The 17082-nt window shown below is 55.3% G+C and overlaps 2 protein-coding genes across 2 annotated transcripts in view; one reads left to right on the top strand and one right to left on the bottom strand.

The window, feature by feature from the left end:
- The window catches only part of CNNM3 (cyclin and CBS domain divalent metal cation transport mediator 3), a 31256-nt gene extending 24346 nt beyond the window's left edge, over nt 1-6910 (top strand). The window contains exons 7-9 of the mRNA XM_061155988.1: nt 242-375; nt 728-866; nt 4661-6910. Of these exons, the coding sequence (XP_061011971.1) occupies nt 242-375; nt 728-866; nt 4661-4725 (338 nt within the window). The 3' untranslated portion in view covers nt 4726-6910. The remainder of the gene's footprint in view (nt 1-241; nt 376-727; nt 867-4660) is intronic.
- A 2167-nt stretch (nt 6911-9077) lies between these two features.
- ANKRD23 (ankyrin repeat domain 23) lies at nt 9078-15369 on the bottom strand. Its single transcript, XM_061155986.1, has 9 exons — nt 15318-15369; nt 13761-13907; nt 13448-13576; nt 12120-12245; nt 11844-11942; nt 11658-11756; nt 11449-11547; nt 11198-11296; nt 9078-11119 (listed from the first exon to the last, which is right to left on the bottom strand). Exons 1-9 carry the CDS (start codon nt 15342-15344, stop codon nt 11024-11026), a joined length of 921 nt encoding a protein of 306 aa, XP_061011969.1. The 5' UTR covers nt 15345-15369; the 3' UTR covers nt 9078-11023.
- Nucleotides 15370-17082: the final 1713 nt, after the last annotated feature.

The following is a 17082-nucleotide window of genomic DNA, read 5'->3' as shown; positions in this document are numbered from 1 at the left end:
TGCTGGCCCTTACTGTCTCCTGGCTGTGTGGAGTGAAGGGCAGGGTTTCTACAGGCCTCGTCTTTGTTGTTCTTCCCACCCCTGCCAAGCCTGTCCCAGGAGGGGTGTATTTGCCCTCCTGTGCAGAGTCCCAGGCTGCATTCCGTCGCTGGGGTGATCAGCAGGGTGGATCTCAGAGGCTGGGCGGGGGCTGGCCCGCTCCCCCGTGGTCAGCTGACATCACTAACTGTCCTTTCTGCAGTTCACCAGTCCCCGGTGTCCTCGCTCCAGTCCATCCGCTACGACCCACCGCCCGAGCCCGCTGACAGCACCCGCTTGTCTGCGTATTGTCCCGACTACACCGTGAGGGCCCTCTCTGACCTGCAGTTCATCAAGGTGACCATCTGCGTTGCTCCTCAGTGCTGGCTTTTAACCAGCTTTGTGTCCCCAAGGGCTGGAGCAGCTAGTCACCTGTTAGAATGGATTAAATTGTGGTTGAGTCTCAGAACAAAGCCTTGTACTTGCTCTGAAGGACAGGCCGCCTGGCCCCCCTGTCCCCTGGTGGCCCAGGCACCCGGTGTCCCTGGGGGCCGTCACAGCCCTTAGCTAGCAGCCCCGGTGCGTCCTCCCCTCGTCCTGCAAGGCGCGGCTCCCCCTAGTCAGAGCTGGAGGGCAGGGGTGGTGGTGTGGGCCCTCGTCTCACTTCGCCTGCCCGCCCGCACCAATTGCAATGCTTCTTGCCCCCCAGGTCACTCGGTTGCAGTACCTCAATGCACTCCTGGCCACCCGTGCCCAGGCGCTGCCGCAGTCCCCGGAGAACACGGAGCTTCTGGCCATCCCCGGCAGCCAGACCAGGCTCCTCGGTGACAAGGCGGCCACAGCCCCAGGTGAGCCCGGGTCCCGCAGTGTCGCCCCCTGGTGAGCGTGCCCTCTGCCCTCCTGGCTACACACACACACACACACACACACACACACACACACACACACACACACACACACACACACACACACACACACACACACACACACACACACACACACACACACACACACACACACCCCTGCTCTCTGCCTCGCCCTGCACACACACACACCCCTGCTCTCTGCCTCGCCCTGCACACACACACACCCCCTGCTCTCTGCCTCGCCCTGCACACACACACACCCCTGCTCTCTGCCTCGCCCTGCACACACACACACACACACCCCCTGCTCTCTGCCTCGCCCTGCACACACACACACACACACCCCCTGCTCTCTGCCTCGCCCTGCCCTCCATCCGTTCTTTCTCCTTTCATCTCCCCATCCTTTTCTGACACACACACACACACACACACACACACACACACACACACACACACACACACACACACACACACCCCTGCTCTCTGCCTCGCCCTGCACACACACACACCCCTGCTCTCTGCCTCGCCCTGCACACACACACACACACACCCCCTGCTCTCTGCCTCGCCCTGCCCTCCATCCGTTCTTTCTCCTTTCATCTCCCCATCCTTTTCTGACACACACACACACACACACACACACACACACACACACACACACACACACACACACACACACACACACCCCTGCTCTCTGCCTCGCCCTGCACACACACACACACACCCCTGCTCTCTGCCTCGCCCTGCACACACACACACACACACACACCCTGCTCTCTGCCTCGCCCTGCCCTCCATCCGTTCTTTCTCCTTTCATCTCCCCATCCTTTTCTGTCTCCCTTCTTGTGTTTTTAATAATTTGGACAATACCGAGCTACAGACCAGCTGGCATTTTGAGTAGAGCACGTAAGTCAGCATTTCCTCTCACGGGTCTGAAGGGTGGGTTGGTTTATTTAGAGAATACAATTAACCCTTGAATAACACAGGTGAGGGACGCCAGTTCCCTGTGCAGTAGAAAATCTGTGCATGTCACATGGTCGGTCCTCTGTACCCGCAATTCCACATCCACAGATTCAGTTAGCTATGGCCTGTGCGGTGCTGTATTATTTACTATTGGAAAAAAACCCACATGTAAGTAGACTCAGGCAGTTCAGACCTGCATTGTTTAAGGGTCAGCTGTAGTTGCTAAATGGGAGTAAGGGTGTATTCAGACACACTATTGGTCATTTAGGGAAGATCCCCTGGAGGAGGGCCTGGCAACCCACTCAAGTATTCTTTCCTGGAGAATCTGATGGACAGAGGAGCCTGGCAGGCTACAGTCCATGGGGTCGCAAAGAGTCGGACACGACTGAATGACTAAGCACAGCATAGCACCTGGAAAATGAAGGTTTAGGTCCAGTGGGCCTGACTCAGAGGTTGGGTGGTGGGTGGACCCCATCCCAGAACCAAGAGGGGCACCTGCTGAGGTGTTTGTTCAGGGTATGCCTCCCGTGGGACTCCCCTGGGAGCAGGAGAAAGCGGACTCTGCAGGGGGAGAGGGGAAACCCCACCCTAACTGTGTAAGGAGGGAAAACAAAAAGGAGTCTGTAAACTAGGGGCTTTGGGTAGGAGTGGTAGGACTGGTCAGAGAGCTTTGCTGCCCTCGTTGTTCAGGACCAGCAGGGTTTGGTGGGGCTTTGGAGAGGCCGAAGGGGGCCTGCAGCGGTCTGACTCCTCTTGCTCCATCCCCCACCACATCCCACCCTGTAGTGGGGACACTGAGGTCTTACTGAAGGCTGCCTGTGCCTTGCGCTGTGTTGAGAGCCCGCCGTATCCTGACTCAGCTCTGATAACTTCCCTGAAGTTCTGAGAAGTGGTAGTTGTTATGCCCATTTTCCAGATGAGAGTTGGAGGCCAGGAGAGACAGGCAGTCTGGCTTAGAACCTGGGCACACCCTTGGCCTGTGGGTTGTGGTGCCTCACAGGAAATGGGTCTGGTTACTGGAGCCACAGTTGAGAAGAAAACATGTTTCAGTGATGGACAGGTGCTTCCTGAGATGTGAGGCCCCCCCCCCCCCTCCCCGGGCCTCACTGTGGCTCCACTTCTTGAGTCTGGTGCTGGTGAAGGACTCCCGGGGTCATGCTGGGTCCTGGAGCTGGGCACAGTCTCGGCCCTTTCTGAATGAACAGATCCTTCGTTCCCTTCAGCCCGCTCCTGTGTTTACCCACCATGACCTTTTATTTTGTGAGGCACCCCTTACACAGAAATTCACACCATCTCTTTAGACTCAGGTCTCAAAAATCAGGGCAATTTTGTTTTGCAGAATGCAAGCCTTTTGCTTTTAGTTTTCTCATGTGTGAGCTTTTCTGGCTCCATCTACTACTCAGACTGCACAGGTTGTAGTTAAGGTAGAAACCTAAGAATCCTGGTTTTTCTGTTCATCTTTTATCATATACCCAAAGTTTTTTTTATAAATCCTTTTGCGGCTTGAGCCACTTGTTGGACAGTCTGCCGAGGGAATCGTTTATTAGTGGCTTGTGGGCCATTCTTTGTGATGGATTACTAGCCCCTGTTCTGTAGTCACAGTGTTAATTCTTCCCTAAATGCAGCCTGATGTTGGCCCTGGGCAGCCCTCAGGGTCTTGCATTTCATCTCTCTTAACCTCGTGCTTTGCTGATGAGGGAAATCAGTGGACGTGTTCCCAGGGCCCTGCTGAAATAGCGCAGGTCAGAGCTGCCTTCTGAGTGACTCCAGCTCTAGGTTCCCCAGCAGAGAACTACTTTTACTGAAATGCTTGGAAAGCACCATAATTTGCAGCTGCATACAGCTGGGTCGCAAATGGCCTGAGGGCCCAGTCTGCCCGTTCTCACAGCGTTTGATTGGATGCGCCCATCTGCTGGTGGCTTGCGTGCAGCTGCCTTTGAGCTGAGACGGTGGAGTTGAGTCGTTGTCACCAAGACCCACAAAACCTAGCGATGCTCTTGGACGCCACTTTCCGAGCCCTGGTCTGCCATTTGAAATCTGGAAGCTCTCCCGTGTCCATCGTTCCCTGGGCGGGGTTGCCAGGGAGTGTCCATGCTCGGCCACGCCTCCCAGGCCCCCTGGCTTTGTGGCCTCGTCTCAGCAGCACTGCTGAGCGGGGGCCCTGCGGGTACGGCTCCCTGGCGCGTATCCTCTCTCTCTCCCCTCCTCCCCACCTCTTCCTTCTCTCTCTCTAGCCTTCCCGATAGACCTTTCCCTCTTTGGCACATTTGGAAACTGCAGTTGATAATTGACTGTGGACTAGTGAGCATTTTTTGTTTAAGACAACACCCCAGGTAAATATCTCTCCTTTTACTTTACCTTCTCTTTGCTTCCCTTCCCCAGCCTGTTAGCTGCTGGGGGTGCCCTGCAGACCTCTCCCCCAGAAGGGAGGCTCTCCTCCATGGGGGTGAGTGGGCACTTCTTGTCCCTTGTTGCTACTTCTCGGCTCATTTTCTAGGAGGCCTTGGCAGTGACCGCTTCCTTCTGGTGCCCGGTGTGCTGCCCGCCTGGCCCTGTGGCCTTGGCCTCCCATGGGCAGCAGCCCTGCCTCCCTGCCTCTCGGTGATGGCCTCCGTCCTCACAGTGGTTTTCTCTCGTGAGGCTGACCATTTTCTTAACTAAATCCTCCCAGCTCTGCCTCAGTGCCTCCCGAATAGGCCTGAGGCTCCCCTGCCTCACCCGCCCGCTGCCTTCCCAAAGAGGATTTACAGCTGGTTTCATAGGACCCGCTCCCTTGATTGATGCTCTAACACTGACCCTCCTCTCCTCTTTAGGATCCAACCACAGCAGACCCGGCCTCCCAGCAGAGGAGAGCCCCGGGCGGAACCCGGGAGTTTAGCCGCTTGTCAAGCAGCCCCAGGTCTGGGGAATAGACAAGCACGTGGGGAACTGGAGCAAGCCGGAAAGCAGCTTCCTGCCAGCCCATCCCGTCCCCTGCGGGCCACGTTTTAGATGGCCTTGTACGTGCAGGTCCTGGCTGTCCTCCGAACCAGACATCAGTGCCAGGAGCCTTCAGCAGGTTCTGCCTCCCCACCCCTAGAACACGAGGGTCAGTGGGGGCCAGCCCTCCAGGTCTGCTGCCGAATGGAGTGAAAGGAACAGCGTCATCTCCAGTCCCCGGGGCCAGCTTCCCTGTGACAGTGTCTTTATACCTCTCCGGCCAGGCCACGATGTGAGCGCGGTAACTGCCTTCCTGTGGCCGTGACCTGCACTCTCTCTGCTTCATTTGCCAACCTTCTGCTGCTGGCAGCACCTCTTGAGCAAACCGAGCGCACCATGTGGGCTGGGGGTTCACATCCGTGGGCTTGGCCACGCCAGCCTTGCTGGCTTCCCTTATGACACCATGCTTCCAGGCATGTGCGAAAGCTGGAAGCTGTGTCCTCCAGGCCCGCTGCCTCCCATGGAGGTGGCTTTTCCTGCCCTGTCCCAAGCCCAGAGCGAGCACACTGGCCCCTGCGGGGTTCAAGAGCCCCTTCTTCCTGCCGCTCCTCCACCTGCCTGGCTCAGTGGCACTAACAGTATTGTTTTCCGTGTGTTAAGCAGAGGTCACAGGTGGGGGGAAGGGATTGCTGTGATGCACCTGATCCGTTGTCGTTAGATCCCAGAGTGGGTCGCTGGAGGCCCCCGGGGTGCTGTGTGCCTGGAAAGCGCATGGAGAGCAGCAAGGGAGGCAGGGCTGGGTATGGACCAGGTAGACCCCCGTCACCTGTCTTTGGAAAAAAGGTGAAATCAAAAGTTTTTCTTAGAGCTCTGAGATGTTTTAAGCTCATGGTTTTATTCCCATTCCAGCTCTCTGGGGCTTCAGAGAAGTGGGAACAAGAAGGCGTTTGTATCGTCTTCTGGTTACCTACATCCACCTTCCGTGGTGCTTTAGCTGCGCAGAAACTGGGGCATCATGGGGATCCCAGGGAGGGAGGCAGGAGGATTTCTGAACCTTTCTCAGTGGCATTTGGGTCCTTATCCAGGATCAGTGGGAGTGAAGGCCAAAAAACAGTGGCCTGCTCACTTAGAAACTTCTCAAGGAATTCTCTCTCAAGAGCAAACCCAGGTGGGAAATAGATACTTGAAAATTTTTTCTCTCTGCAGAAGAGTGGTGGTTAACCTTGGCTGCACATTGGAATCACATGGCAAGTTAAAAATACTGCTCCCTGGGCTGCTCCCCCCAACCCACCCACCCAGGGATTCTGATTTAATCAGTCCAGGCATCAGGATTTTATTCTGTAAAATTATTTTATATTCACAGATCACGCCTGCTTCCCTGAATGTTAACACCTATAACCTTGGTGCACTTATCAAAATTAAAAAATTAACACTGGTACAAAACTATTAACTAAATTACAGACTTCATTTGGGTTTTTATCAAATTTTCCATAATGTCCTTTTCTGTTGCAGGACCCAACCCAGGACACCAAGTTGCATTTAGAGCTATTGCCTTTTTTCCTCTTTTTCTCCTATAACTTTTTACTTTGAAATAATGACAGATTCATAGGAAGTTGCAAGGATAGAGGTCCCATGTATCCTTCCCCCAGTTTTCCTCCATGATTACACTGTCTTACATAGTTAGAGTTCAGTATGAAAACCAGGAATCTGACTCTGGTGCAATGTGGGTATGTAGTTCTGTAGCATATCACATGTAGATTTGTGTAACCGCCACTTCAGTCTAGATACAGAACTGTTCCTCACTAGGATCTCCCTCCAACAGATGCTCTTAAAGCCACACCCAGCCCCTCTGGCCACTACCCGTAATCCCTGGCAACCACTAATCTGTACATCATCTCTGTAATTTTGTCATTTGAAGAATGCTGTATAAATGGGGTCCTGTGGTATGTAAGTGTGGGGACTGGCTTTCTTCACTCGGCGCATTGTTCTGGGGTCTCCTCCAGGCTGTTGCACATGTCAGTCAGTTGTTGCTTCATGATTGCTGTGTGGTATTCCACCACAGACTCGCTGTCCTATATAAGGACATCTGGGTGGGTTCCGGTTTTTGGCTATTCCAAATAAAGCTGCTATGAACATTCATCACAGGTTCTTGTGCAGACACTGGTTTTCTTTTCCCTGAGCTAAATGATTAGGCATGCAGTTGCCAGGTTTGTATGGTTATTGCATATTTAGGTTTTAAAAGAAACTGCCAAACCTTTTCGGAGCACCTGCACAACTTTACACTCCCACCAGCAATATGTTGAGTTTTTTCCCCATGTCCTCCCCAGGCCTTGGTGGTGTCACGTATTTTAGCCCTTCTGGTAAGTATGTAGTGCTATCTCATTGTGGATTTTATTTGCATTTCCATATTGTGTATTTTTTCATGTGCTTATTTCACTTTGTGAAAAGTCTGTTTATGTCTTTTGTCCATTTTCCAATTAGATTGTTTGGTTCTTTTGCTGCTGAGTTTTGAGAATTACTAGGCTTTATTGGGTTTTTGGTTTGCAAATATTTTTCCCAGTCTGTAGCTTATTTTTTTTTATCTTAATGGGGTTTTTTATAGAGCAGAAATAAATTTTGATGAATTCCAGTTTACTCATTGTTTATGGATCATGCTTTTGGTGTCATGAAATGGCAGCCCACTCCAGTATTCTCGCCTGGAGAATCCCCATTGACAGAGGAGCCTGGCGGGCTATAGTCCATGGGGTCACAAGAGTCAGACATGATTTAGCAACTAAACCACCTAAGAAATCTTTACCTAGTTTTTCTTTTTTTAAATCTAGACTTGATCTTGAAGATTGTTTTTACAAAGTGTTTATAGTTTTTCATTGTGTTTACGTTTGTGATCTTGTTTTTCTTCAGTCATTTATTTTTGGCTGTGCTTGGTCGTCTTGGCAGCTCGGGCCTTTCTCCAGCCCCAGGAATGGGGCTGCTCCTCACTGCAGTCTGCAGGCTCATTGCCGTGGCTGCTCTTGTGGCGCTCAGGCTCTAGGCACGTAGGCTCAGTAGTTGTGGCTCATGGCCTAGTTGTTCCATGGCGTGTGGGGTCCTCCCAGACCAGGGATCGAGCCTGTGTCTTGTACGTTGGCAGGTGGGTTCTTTACCACTGAGCCACCAGGGAAGCCCTTTGTGATCCATTTTGAGTAAAGGGTGGTGGTTGTCTTTTTTGCCTATAGATGTTCATTACCTTAAGTACCATTTGTTGTAAAGCATGTCTTTCCTCCAGTGAATAACTTTTGCATCTTTTGGCATATTTGTTTTCTCTACTTCTGGGTCATCTATTCTGTTCCATTGACTGATGTGTCTATCTCTCCATTGGTACCACCCTGTCTTGATTACTGAGTGCTGCTAAGTTGCTTTAGTCGTGTACAACTCTGCAACCCCATGGACTGCAGCCCGCCAGGCTCCTCTGTCCATGGGATTCTCCAGGCAAGAATACTGGAGTGGGTTGCTATGCCCTCCTCCAGGGGATCTTCCTGACCCAGGGATCAAGCCCACATTCTTAACTGTCTCCTGCTTTGGCAGGCAGGTTCTTTACTAGTACCACCTAGGAGCTATTTAGTAGTTCCCTGAAATCAGTAGACTGATTTCTTCCATTTTGTTCTTCTCCAGAGTTGTATGTTTTAAATTTTAGAATAACTTGTCTAATCTACAAAAAAAAGAAAAAAAAACTTTGCTGGGGTTTTGTCAGGAACTGGTTAAACCTGTGTATCAATTTAGGTGGCACTGACATCTTTACTCAGTTACATCTTTCAATCCATGTATATGTCTCCCATCTATTTAAATTTGATTCATTCATCAGCACCATAGTTTTCAGCCTGCAGGTCCTTACATGTTTTGTAAGATTTACACCTAAGTGGGCTTCCTTTTTAGCAAATTATAAGTCGTACTGTGTGTTTTAGTATTCAGAATCATCGCTAGTGTACAGAAAAAGGTTTTTGTATCCTGAGATCATTCTAGGTGCTATTTTCATTTTTTTTAGAAATAAGATTCCTTAGGATCACCTTCATAGACAGGCATGTCAACTATATGAAAATGCTTATTCCTGGGCCCCTGGGCCCACCCTTGGGATTCTGATTTCCTCAGGCTGGACATCACGGTTTTGTGTTATTTTAACCTCTTGGCCATATGGCATGCCGGATCTGAGCTCCCTGACTAGCGATTGAACCCTTGCCCCATGCAGTGGCAGCATGGGACCACCAGGGAATTTTCAAAACTCCCTGAATGTCAGGATTTTTTCAGATTTTTTGACTGCTGAAGGTTCGTTTCTGCGCTTGTTTTTCTCCAGTTGTGAGTGGGGGCCGTTCTCAGTTGTGGCTTCTCTCGGCGCCGAGCACAGGTTCGCGGCGTGTGGGCTGCAGTAGTTGTTGCTCCCAGGCTCTAGGGCACGGGCTCAATTGTTGGGGCTCACAGGCTCAGCTGCTCTGCTGGTGGGCTCTTCCTGGACCAGGGATTGAACCCATGTTGCCTGTGTTGGCAGTTGGATTCTTAACTACCGGGCCACCAGGGGAACCCAAAATGAGGATCTTTGAAATTTTCCCTCCTCATTCTAACAGGCAGCCTAGCTGAGAAGCACTGCCCTGCCTGCCTGCTCTGCTTTCAGGGGCCGGTCTTGCTCTCGGGCCAGCATGGTAATCAGGCCTGGCTTTGCTGCTGAGGAGACGAAGCCCAAGGCCAGTGGAACTGGCCCTCCTGGCCCAGAACAGACAACCAGGCCATGATGGATAATCAACAAGTTTTAATGAACAAAAAGTAGTGATGCGTATAAAAAGGTATTTCTGTCTGTCACTTAAGTGTCCCCATTTTCTAGATGGGAAGTCGTCTTCTCTGTGAACTTGACCAGCTGTTCGCCCATGGCCCCCATGTCTGGGTGAACGGGGGGCTCTGTCACGACAGGGCAGGAGGTGCCTGTGTGAGGGGCGGGCACGCGGCCGCCCTTCAGAGCTCTTGCCAGCTTTTTCACAGAGTAGAAATTGCTTTGTCCTCGGCCTGAGAAAGCGGCCAGTGAGACTAAAAAATAACTGCTGCAGAGTAGGCTATCAGCCCAGGTTCCTTACATGAGGGAGGCTGACCTCCGTCCGGGAGCCCGTCCCTCTGCCTGTGGTTCTCCATTTGGGGCAAAATTGTTCTCAAAGGTTTGCTTTCTGGTTTCTGGCATTAAAGGACCCAGCCCCGCCAGCGGTACAGGCGCAAGTCTGCATGTGTGCGGCATGACCCGGGAAGGATGGTGAGAGGAAACTTTAGGGGAGTGTGTGGAGGCTGGGCCTTAGGCCACCTCGGGTCGGGAGAGAAGGGGAAGGAGCAGGTGAGCTCAGAGCCCTCCGCGTCCTGCCCTGATGGTGGGTGAAGTGGTGTGGCTACAGGGGCCAGGCCACGGTGCCGCGCTCGTGCCAGGGGGGCGTCCGCGCCCAGGGCAGAGTAGGGTTACGGGCCACCGCCCCAGAAGCTGAGTGGGCCACAAGCAACCCCCAGCACCCGGGTGCTTCCTCTGCAAAGAGCTGCCAGCTGGCGGACGAGTGCGGCAGGCAGGCCTGACAAAGGGGCACAAGGCTTCCCTGGGGTAAATGTTAGCTCCAGCTCGTCAGCCCTGGGGCTGCTGAGGCAACCGGGCTGGGGCTGGCCTTCTGTGCTGGGGGGCTCAAACCCGCTGAGCAGCCCCGTCCAGCCAGACCCAGCTCAGAGCCGCAAGGCTGAAGCGTCTGGAGCCACTCCGGACGCTATCAGGGTTGCTGCTGATAGGAACTGAGGAACCTGGAGAAACCTGTGCCCAAGGGCACCTGTGTGGCCCGGATGGCGCTGGCCTCGCGACACGTCACCCCCTGATGGCAGGTGGGCCCTCGTGGAGGGCTGAGCCTGGTTGTCTCCTGGCCACAGGGCCGGTGGACACCAAGGAGCTGTCTCCTGCACTGGCCCCGGGAGCCTGAGGCTCGCTCCCTTCCTGTTCCATCCTGGCGCCGACCCTCTGCTGCCCCTCAGCTGGACCCAGTTTCCTGCCCCCCATACCCGGATCTTCTGCCTCGGCCCCCAGCTCGCGCCCTCCTGGGCACGGCTCAGCCCCAGGACTGGAGGCAGGAAGGCTTTCCTACCTGTCCCCCTCTCGGAGCGGCCCTGACAGGGCTGCCTGGAGATGAGGGGTCAGGCCGGGGTGTACCAAGGAAGGACCACGGGAGGGCGGGAGTTGGTGGGGCTGGAATGAGGCTGAGTGGCCCCGCAGGTGGTCAGCACCGGGTCCGGCTGTGCCTGACGTGGGCCTGCAGTGCTTCCTGGATGCCCCTCTGCCAGTCCCGGGCCAGCTGCACTGGGGTCACCGAAGCCTGGAAGGAGGGCGCTGGCTCAGAGCCCACTCTCGTCCCGGAGCTGCCCACCCCGCCCCGCTGCCCGCCCACACTCACCGCGTTGCGCACGCCCAGCCCAGCCCCGTAGAGCAGCAGCAGCTTCATGGCTCTGTAGCGCCCGTGTCGGACTGCCTCATGCAGAGCCGTGTCGCCTTCCTGTCGAGAGGGATGGGGTGTCATCCTCCTCAGCCCTGCCCCCCTGGGAGGGGCAGGCGGGTCAGCGGGCACCATGCGTGGCTGAGCTCAGGCTCCCTCGGGCCCCAGCCCTGGGGGTGAGCCGTCCCAACCTCTGGTGACCAGACGCCAACCTTGTCCTGCGCGTCGATGCGGGCCCCGCAGGCGATGAGGTGCTCCAGGCAGTCACAGTGTCCCGTGCGCACGGCCACGTGCAGGGGTGTGCTCCAGATCTGAGGGAGCGGTGAGGGGCAGCGGTGTCGTCACAGGCTGGCACGGCTGTGTTCCTACCCCGAGAGCCTCGGGCTCCCCACCCTCCCCCGCCCCCGGCCTGTGCCCTCACCTTGTCTCGGGCGTTGACCTGGGCGCCCCGGTTAAGCAGCTGTTTGAGGATGTCCAGGTGGCCTCTGCGGCAGGCCCAGAACACTGGGGTCCTGTCCAGCTGCAAAGAGAAGCACCCAGCTCACCCTGATGTGTGGGGAAGCCAGTGGGAGGTTTGCCGCGGGGGTGGCCCTTCCCTGGGTCTCACCAAGTCCCGAGCGTCCACGGCAGCACCCGCCTCCAGCAGCTTGTTCACAAGCTCACAGTGACCGTTCAGACAGGCCCAGTGCAAGGCCGTGCGGTGCAGCTGGGGAGAGGGCGGGAGGTCGGGTGCAGGAAGCTTGGCCACCCTTGGTCCCACCCCATGACCTTGCTCCCAGTGCCACTCCCTCCCCACTCAGGAGGCACCACGGGACTCGGGACCCATAAAACAAAAGCCCTGTTGCTTCCTAGGCATGCACCACGCCTGCACCACCCTCGCTACCTTGTCGTGGGCATTGGGGTCCCCTCCGTCCGCCAGGTACTTGTCAATCAGGGCCTCCTGGTTCTCGGCAGCTGCCTTCAGGAACACCTCCAGGTCCACAGGCTCCAGCTGGGCCTGTGGCTGCGGCTGAGTAAGTTCAAAGTGTTAGTCGCTCAGTCATGTCTGACTCTGACCTCATGGACTACAGCTGCCAGGCTCCTCTGTCCATGGGATTTCTCTAGGCAAGAAGACTGGAGTGAGTTGTCATTTCCTACTCCAGGGGATCTTCCTGACCCAGGGATCGAACCCTGGTCTCCTGCATTGCAGGCAGATTCTTTACCATCTGAGCCACCGGGAAAGCCAGGTAAGTTCAAGGACAAGGCCCACTCACTCGAGAGGCTGCTGGGATGCATGGCCTCACCAGTCTAACCAGAGAGCTGGCTGAGGACCAGCGCACTATCGGCTTATACAAACAATAGATTGAAAAAACCTGCCCCCAGGGACTCCTCTGGTGGTCCAATGGTTGAAAATCTCCCTTGCAATGCAGGGGACATGGGTTCTATCCCTGACTAGGGAACTAAGATCCCATACGCCACAGGGCAACTAAACCCACACATCAAAACTACAGAGCTTGTGCGCTTGGAAGTCTGAAAGCCACAACTAGAGTCCATGCGCTGCAACCAAAGATTCAGAATGATGCAATTTAGACCCCACACAGCCAATTACATAAATACATACAAACTTTAGAAATACAATCCTGCCCCCAGAAGACTGAACAGGTATATGGGGTGGGGGTTATGGATTGAGCTGTTTCTCCTCCAAGTTCAGATGTTAAGGTCCTAACCCCAGCACTCTGAGAGTGACCTTCCTTGGAAATGGGGTCACTGTAGCTGTAATTGTTTAAGATGAGGTCATCCTGGAGTAGGTGGGCCCTGTTCCAATATGACAAGTCCTTACTGAAAGGGGACATTTGGATACAGGCACGCACACGTGGAAGGCCTCGTGGATTGTGTGAGCTCAGAGTAGAGACCGGGGCAACACATCCACACGCCAAGGAAATGACAGATTACCACCAACCCCTAGCTGGGGAGAGGCATGGACAGATCCAGCCCCAGAGCCTCGGGATGAAGCCCTGATCTCGGACTGCCAGCCTCTGAGCAGACCCTGCATACACAGCTGCCGTCTAAGCCCCCAGCTTGAGGTGCTCTTTTTCGCCAGCAGCCCAGGCAGGCTGCCAGCGGGGGCAAAGGGGTCTCTGGGTGTGGGCTGGGCAGCTCCTCCCCGGGCCTCTCCTGGGGACGGGAGGCTCCGGCTCATGAACTCCAGCCCGGGTGTGCACCCTCGCTCACCTTGACCTCAGGCTGGGGTGCCTTGGGGGGGACCCTGCGTTTCAGTCGCTTTTCTTTCCGTCTTTGAACCAACTTTTCCAAATCAGCCAGGTTCTCCAAGTTAGTTCTGGAACTGTTAAATCTTTCAAGCTGTGGCAGAAACAGGACCACGTGAGCTGTCAGCCGCTGGCCACTGGAGCCCTGGGGCATCTCTTGGTTGGTCTCACCCTTGTCTTTAGGCAGTAGGAGTGCCCACCCAGGCTATCAGTCCCTGAGCCCCACTGCTCAGCCTGCCCGCACCCAGCCCCCTGGGCCGCCACCGTTGGCCACTCACTCTTCTCCTCTTCTCCTCGTCCAGTTTCTGCCTCTCCCGGGCCTCGGCCTCCTGGGGCCCCAGCCTCCAGCTGTGAAGCCCCCCTCCAGGATCAGGAACTCCATGTCCACGTTCCAATTTCGTCGTTTCAACTCTCTCTCCACTTACCTGTAGGCACAGATGAGGACAAAGACTCGGGAAAATTAGGAGGAGCCCTAAGGCAATGGCCACCCACTCCAGTTTTCTTGTCTGAAGAATTCCACGCACAGGGGAGCCTGGTGGGCTGCAGCCCATGGGGTCGCAGAGTCAGACATGACCAAGTGACAAAACTGAGCAAACACAATGGTGCTGGACAGGGTGGGGTCCTGCCAGGAGTTGACATACAAAGATCAACGAGCCTGTCTGGACCTGTGCGAAGTGCCGTGGCGGTCCACCCGCTCCTCGTTGGCTCTCGCCACCTACAGCATTGTCTGAGACCCGGGAGGGTAGCTGGCTGCTGCCCACTCTGTCCTGTCAGCAGGAACCCAGCAGCGGGCGCCTGACACCGCATCTATTTATACTGCTGGGCCGCATCCAGGTGAGCTCAGGGCCTCTCTCGTGGGTGGTTGTCCTTACATTCCTACCAGATCACGCCACACTGCCACCTGACCCCAGGTGGGGGTGGGGGTCAGTAGGGGGACAGCGGAGATGCCTCCTGGGTAAAATGCCAAATTCCTGCATTCAGATTTTGGCTCTTTGGGAAGCTCTCTTTATAATAACTTGGGGGTAAAGCTAGCTCTTTCCTCTCGGTGCCCAAGATGAAATGAGTTAGTGGGGCTAGGGTGAAGCCCATTGTACAACAAAACATTCTTTTCTCCCTCCCCTGGCCCCCACCCCCAGGATTCAGGAGCTGGCAGCACCCAGGAAGAAGCAAGTTGAGGGGAGAGAAGAGGCTGGCATGATAGGATGGCAGAGTGTATGGTTTCCAGCCACATGGGACCCTACTCCATTCCCTTCTAAAGTGAACTCAGGCAATCAAACAGCTCCTGGGCCCTGCAACCCGCCTCCCAGCACAGGCAGAACTGGCTGGCAGTGGGGCCTGTGGGGCAAAGTGACACCTGAGGCCTCCACGCCCAGCCTCCCGCAACAGACAGCCTGAAGCGTCACTGGTGTCCCTGCTTCTGTCACTGCCCACCTTCTCCCCTTCCCCAGCCAAGGCAGTCAGACCCTCCAGACCATGTCCCCAGCAACGACCATCAACACAGCTGAGCTCGACCAGCACCTGGGCCACGCTCGGGTCTCCCGGGTAACGTGCCTCTTCTGCCATCACAGTCAAGGGCAGAACCCACTGAACTCCAGGAATTCCTTGCCGACCATTGCCTGGCCCCTTCCTCACTGTCTCCTCCCTCTCTCGCTCCCTAGCCCCTCACGTGAGACCTGGGCAGACAGACCAGACGGAACCGCATGTTTCTACTCCTCAAACCTCAGGCCACACAAAGCAGCGGCCTGACCCCCTGGTTCTGCTGAGACAGTCCCGGGGCGCCCAGACCGCTGCCCAGACCGCTGCCCGGCCCCCGCCGCCCGGCCCCAAGTCCTCACCAGCTGCTGGATGCTGATGAAGTTCATGGTCCCCCCTGCTCTTCAGGCCCTCGGTGAGAGGAGCTGAGCAGCTCAGCCCTTTTATAGTAGAGCCAGTGGCGGGTGCGGGGAGGGCAAGGCAGAGGCCTGGGCCCCGGGCCAGGTAACTCTGTGGCTCTGTAACCCTCACCAAAATAGTGCTTTGGGCACTTAGCCCGCTGCAGGCGGGAGAAAGAGCTGTTCTGAGCTGAGTCAGCTGCATCCTCAGACACCCCCATCCCACACCTACTCAGAGGTGCTTCAACCAATCAACACACATCCTGGACATGGGGCCACCAGCCCAGGTTCAAGGGGAAATGGCTCCCATTCTCCCAAGTGTGGGCCTCAGGCAGCGCTAGTGGTAAAGAATCTGCCTGCCAATGCAGAAGATGCTGGTTTGAACCCTGGGTCGGGAAGATCCCCTGGAGGAGGGCATGGCAAACCACTCCAGTTTTCTTGCCTGGAGAATCCCAAGGACAGAAGGGCCTGGTGGGCTATGGCCCATGGGGTCGCAAAGAGTCGGACACGACTGAAACGACCTAGCACTCATGCATGCTCCCAAGTGTAGACACCATGGAGAAAAAGTGTGAGCCTCCACGCTGCTGTGGAGGGAGGCCGTGGGCTCGCTGCGGGAGATCCGGGGAGACAACGCAACTACCCTGGCAACAGGAGGCCCAGGATCCTAACGTGGACCTCTACGGAAGAGGCCGAAGAGGCTGACTTCTGCCTCAGGAAGCTTCCTGGCTCCTACAGGAAGAAACCAAGTGACTTCCCACCTCTCAGCCAGTTTCCAGGCTGAAACCTGGCTGCTCCTAGGATTTCTTCCCCAGGCAACCCCCTGCCTCCTCACCACTCCAATGGTCAAGGTCAAGGTACTAAGCTAGGCCACCATCAGGAGCCAAGCCCAGTCTGTCATGGGCACCTCACGCCTCTGGAAGAGACTTTCATGGCTCACATGCAGGCCCCCAGCCAGACGCCTTGCTGGGCCTGGGGCACATCCTTCCCCCACCAGCAAGGTGAGGTTCAGATCTGCTCTAGGTCCAAGAACAAACGTTAACCATTAATCCAGTTGCAAAGTGATTTGTCTGCAGCTACCAGTCAACCTTCCTAATTCTCCCCAAGACACCAAGCATGCCTTCCACCCAGCTGTGCCTTGAATTTCTGCCTTGACCTTTGAAAGGAAACCTGATAGCTGATGAGTAAGACTCTGGCCTCGAAGCCACATGAGCAGAGATGAGCAGGACGGGAGCGGGGGAGGGAGAGCTGTGGGTCCAGGGCTGCCGAGGGCCCACCTGTAGCCGGCTTCTGAGCTCTAAGACCTGGGAAGCCCACGGCTTTTTAGAGAAAACTCTTCTGTGCTTACGGCCCAGGGTGTTTTTCTCAAAGGTGATTTTTGGCCTGTGGTCCTGAGGAAGGGAACCACTACTCCTCTCCTCCAACATCCCAGGGCGAGGGTATTGACGCTGCATCTGAAACGCTCAGGGGAAGACTGCTTGCTGGTACTCACATGGAGGCAACTAGTATTAATTTATTGTTGGTATTACTTTATTGAAGAAAAAAATTACCTCTTGTAAGTCCACACATAGCGAATCAAGCTCAGGACCCCCACCTGGGGAGACAGTGGGTGCAATTTCACACACCTCCTCCTGACACTCCCCCTGAGTGTGTGTGTGTGTGTGTGTTCCTCTGTAGCTCTACCCTCTACTGTGGTCACGACTCAGCACTCTTTCCCCATCAGCACAGGCTG

Source organism: Dama dama, chromosome 11 (genome assembly GCF_033118175.1).
Source record: "Dama dama isolate Ldn47 chromosome 11, ASM3311817v1, whole genome shotgun sequence".
Classification (NCBI taxonomy): domain Eukaryota; kingdom Metazoa; phylum Chordata; class Mammalia; order Artiodactyla; family Cervidae; genus Dama; species Dama dama.
This window is presented reverse-complemented; position numbering and strand designations above follow the sequence as displayed.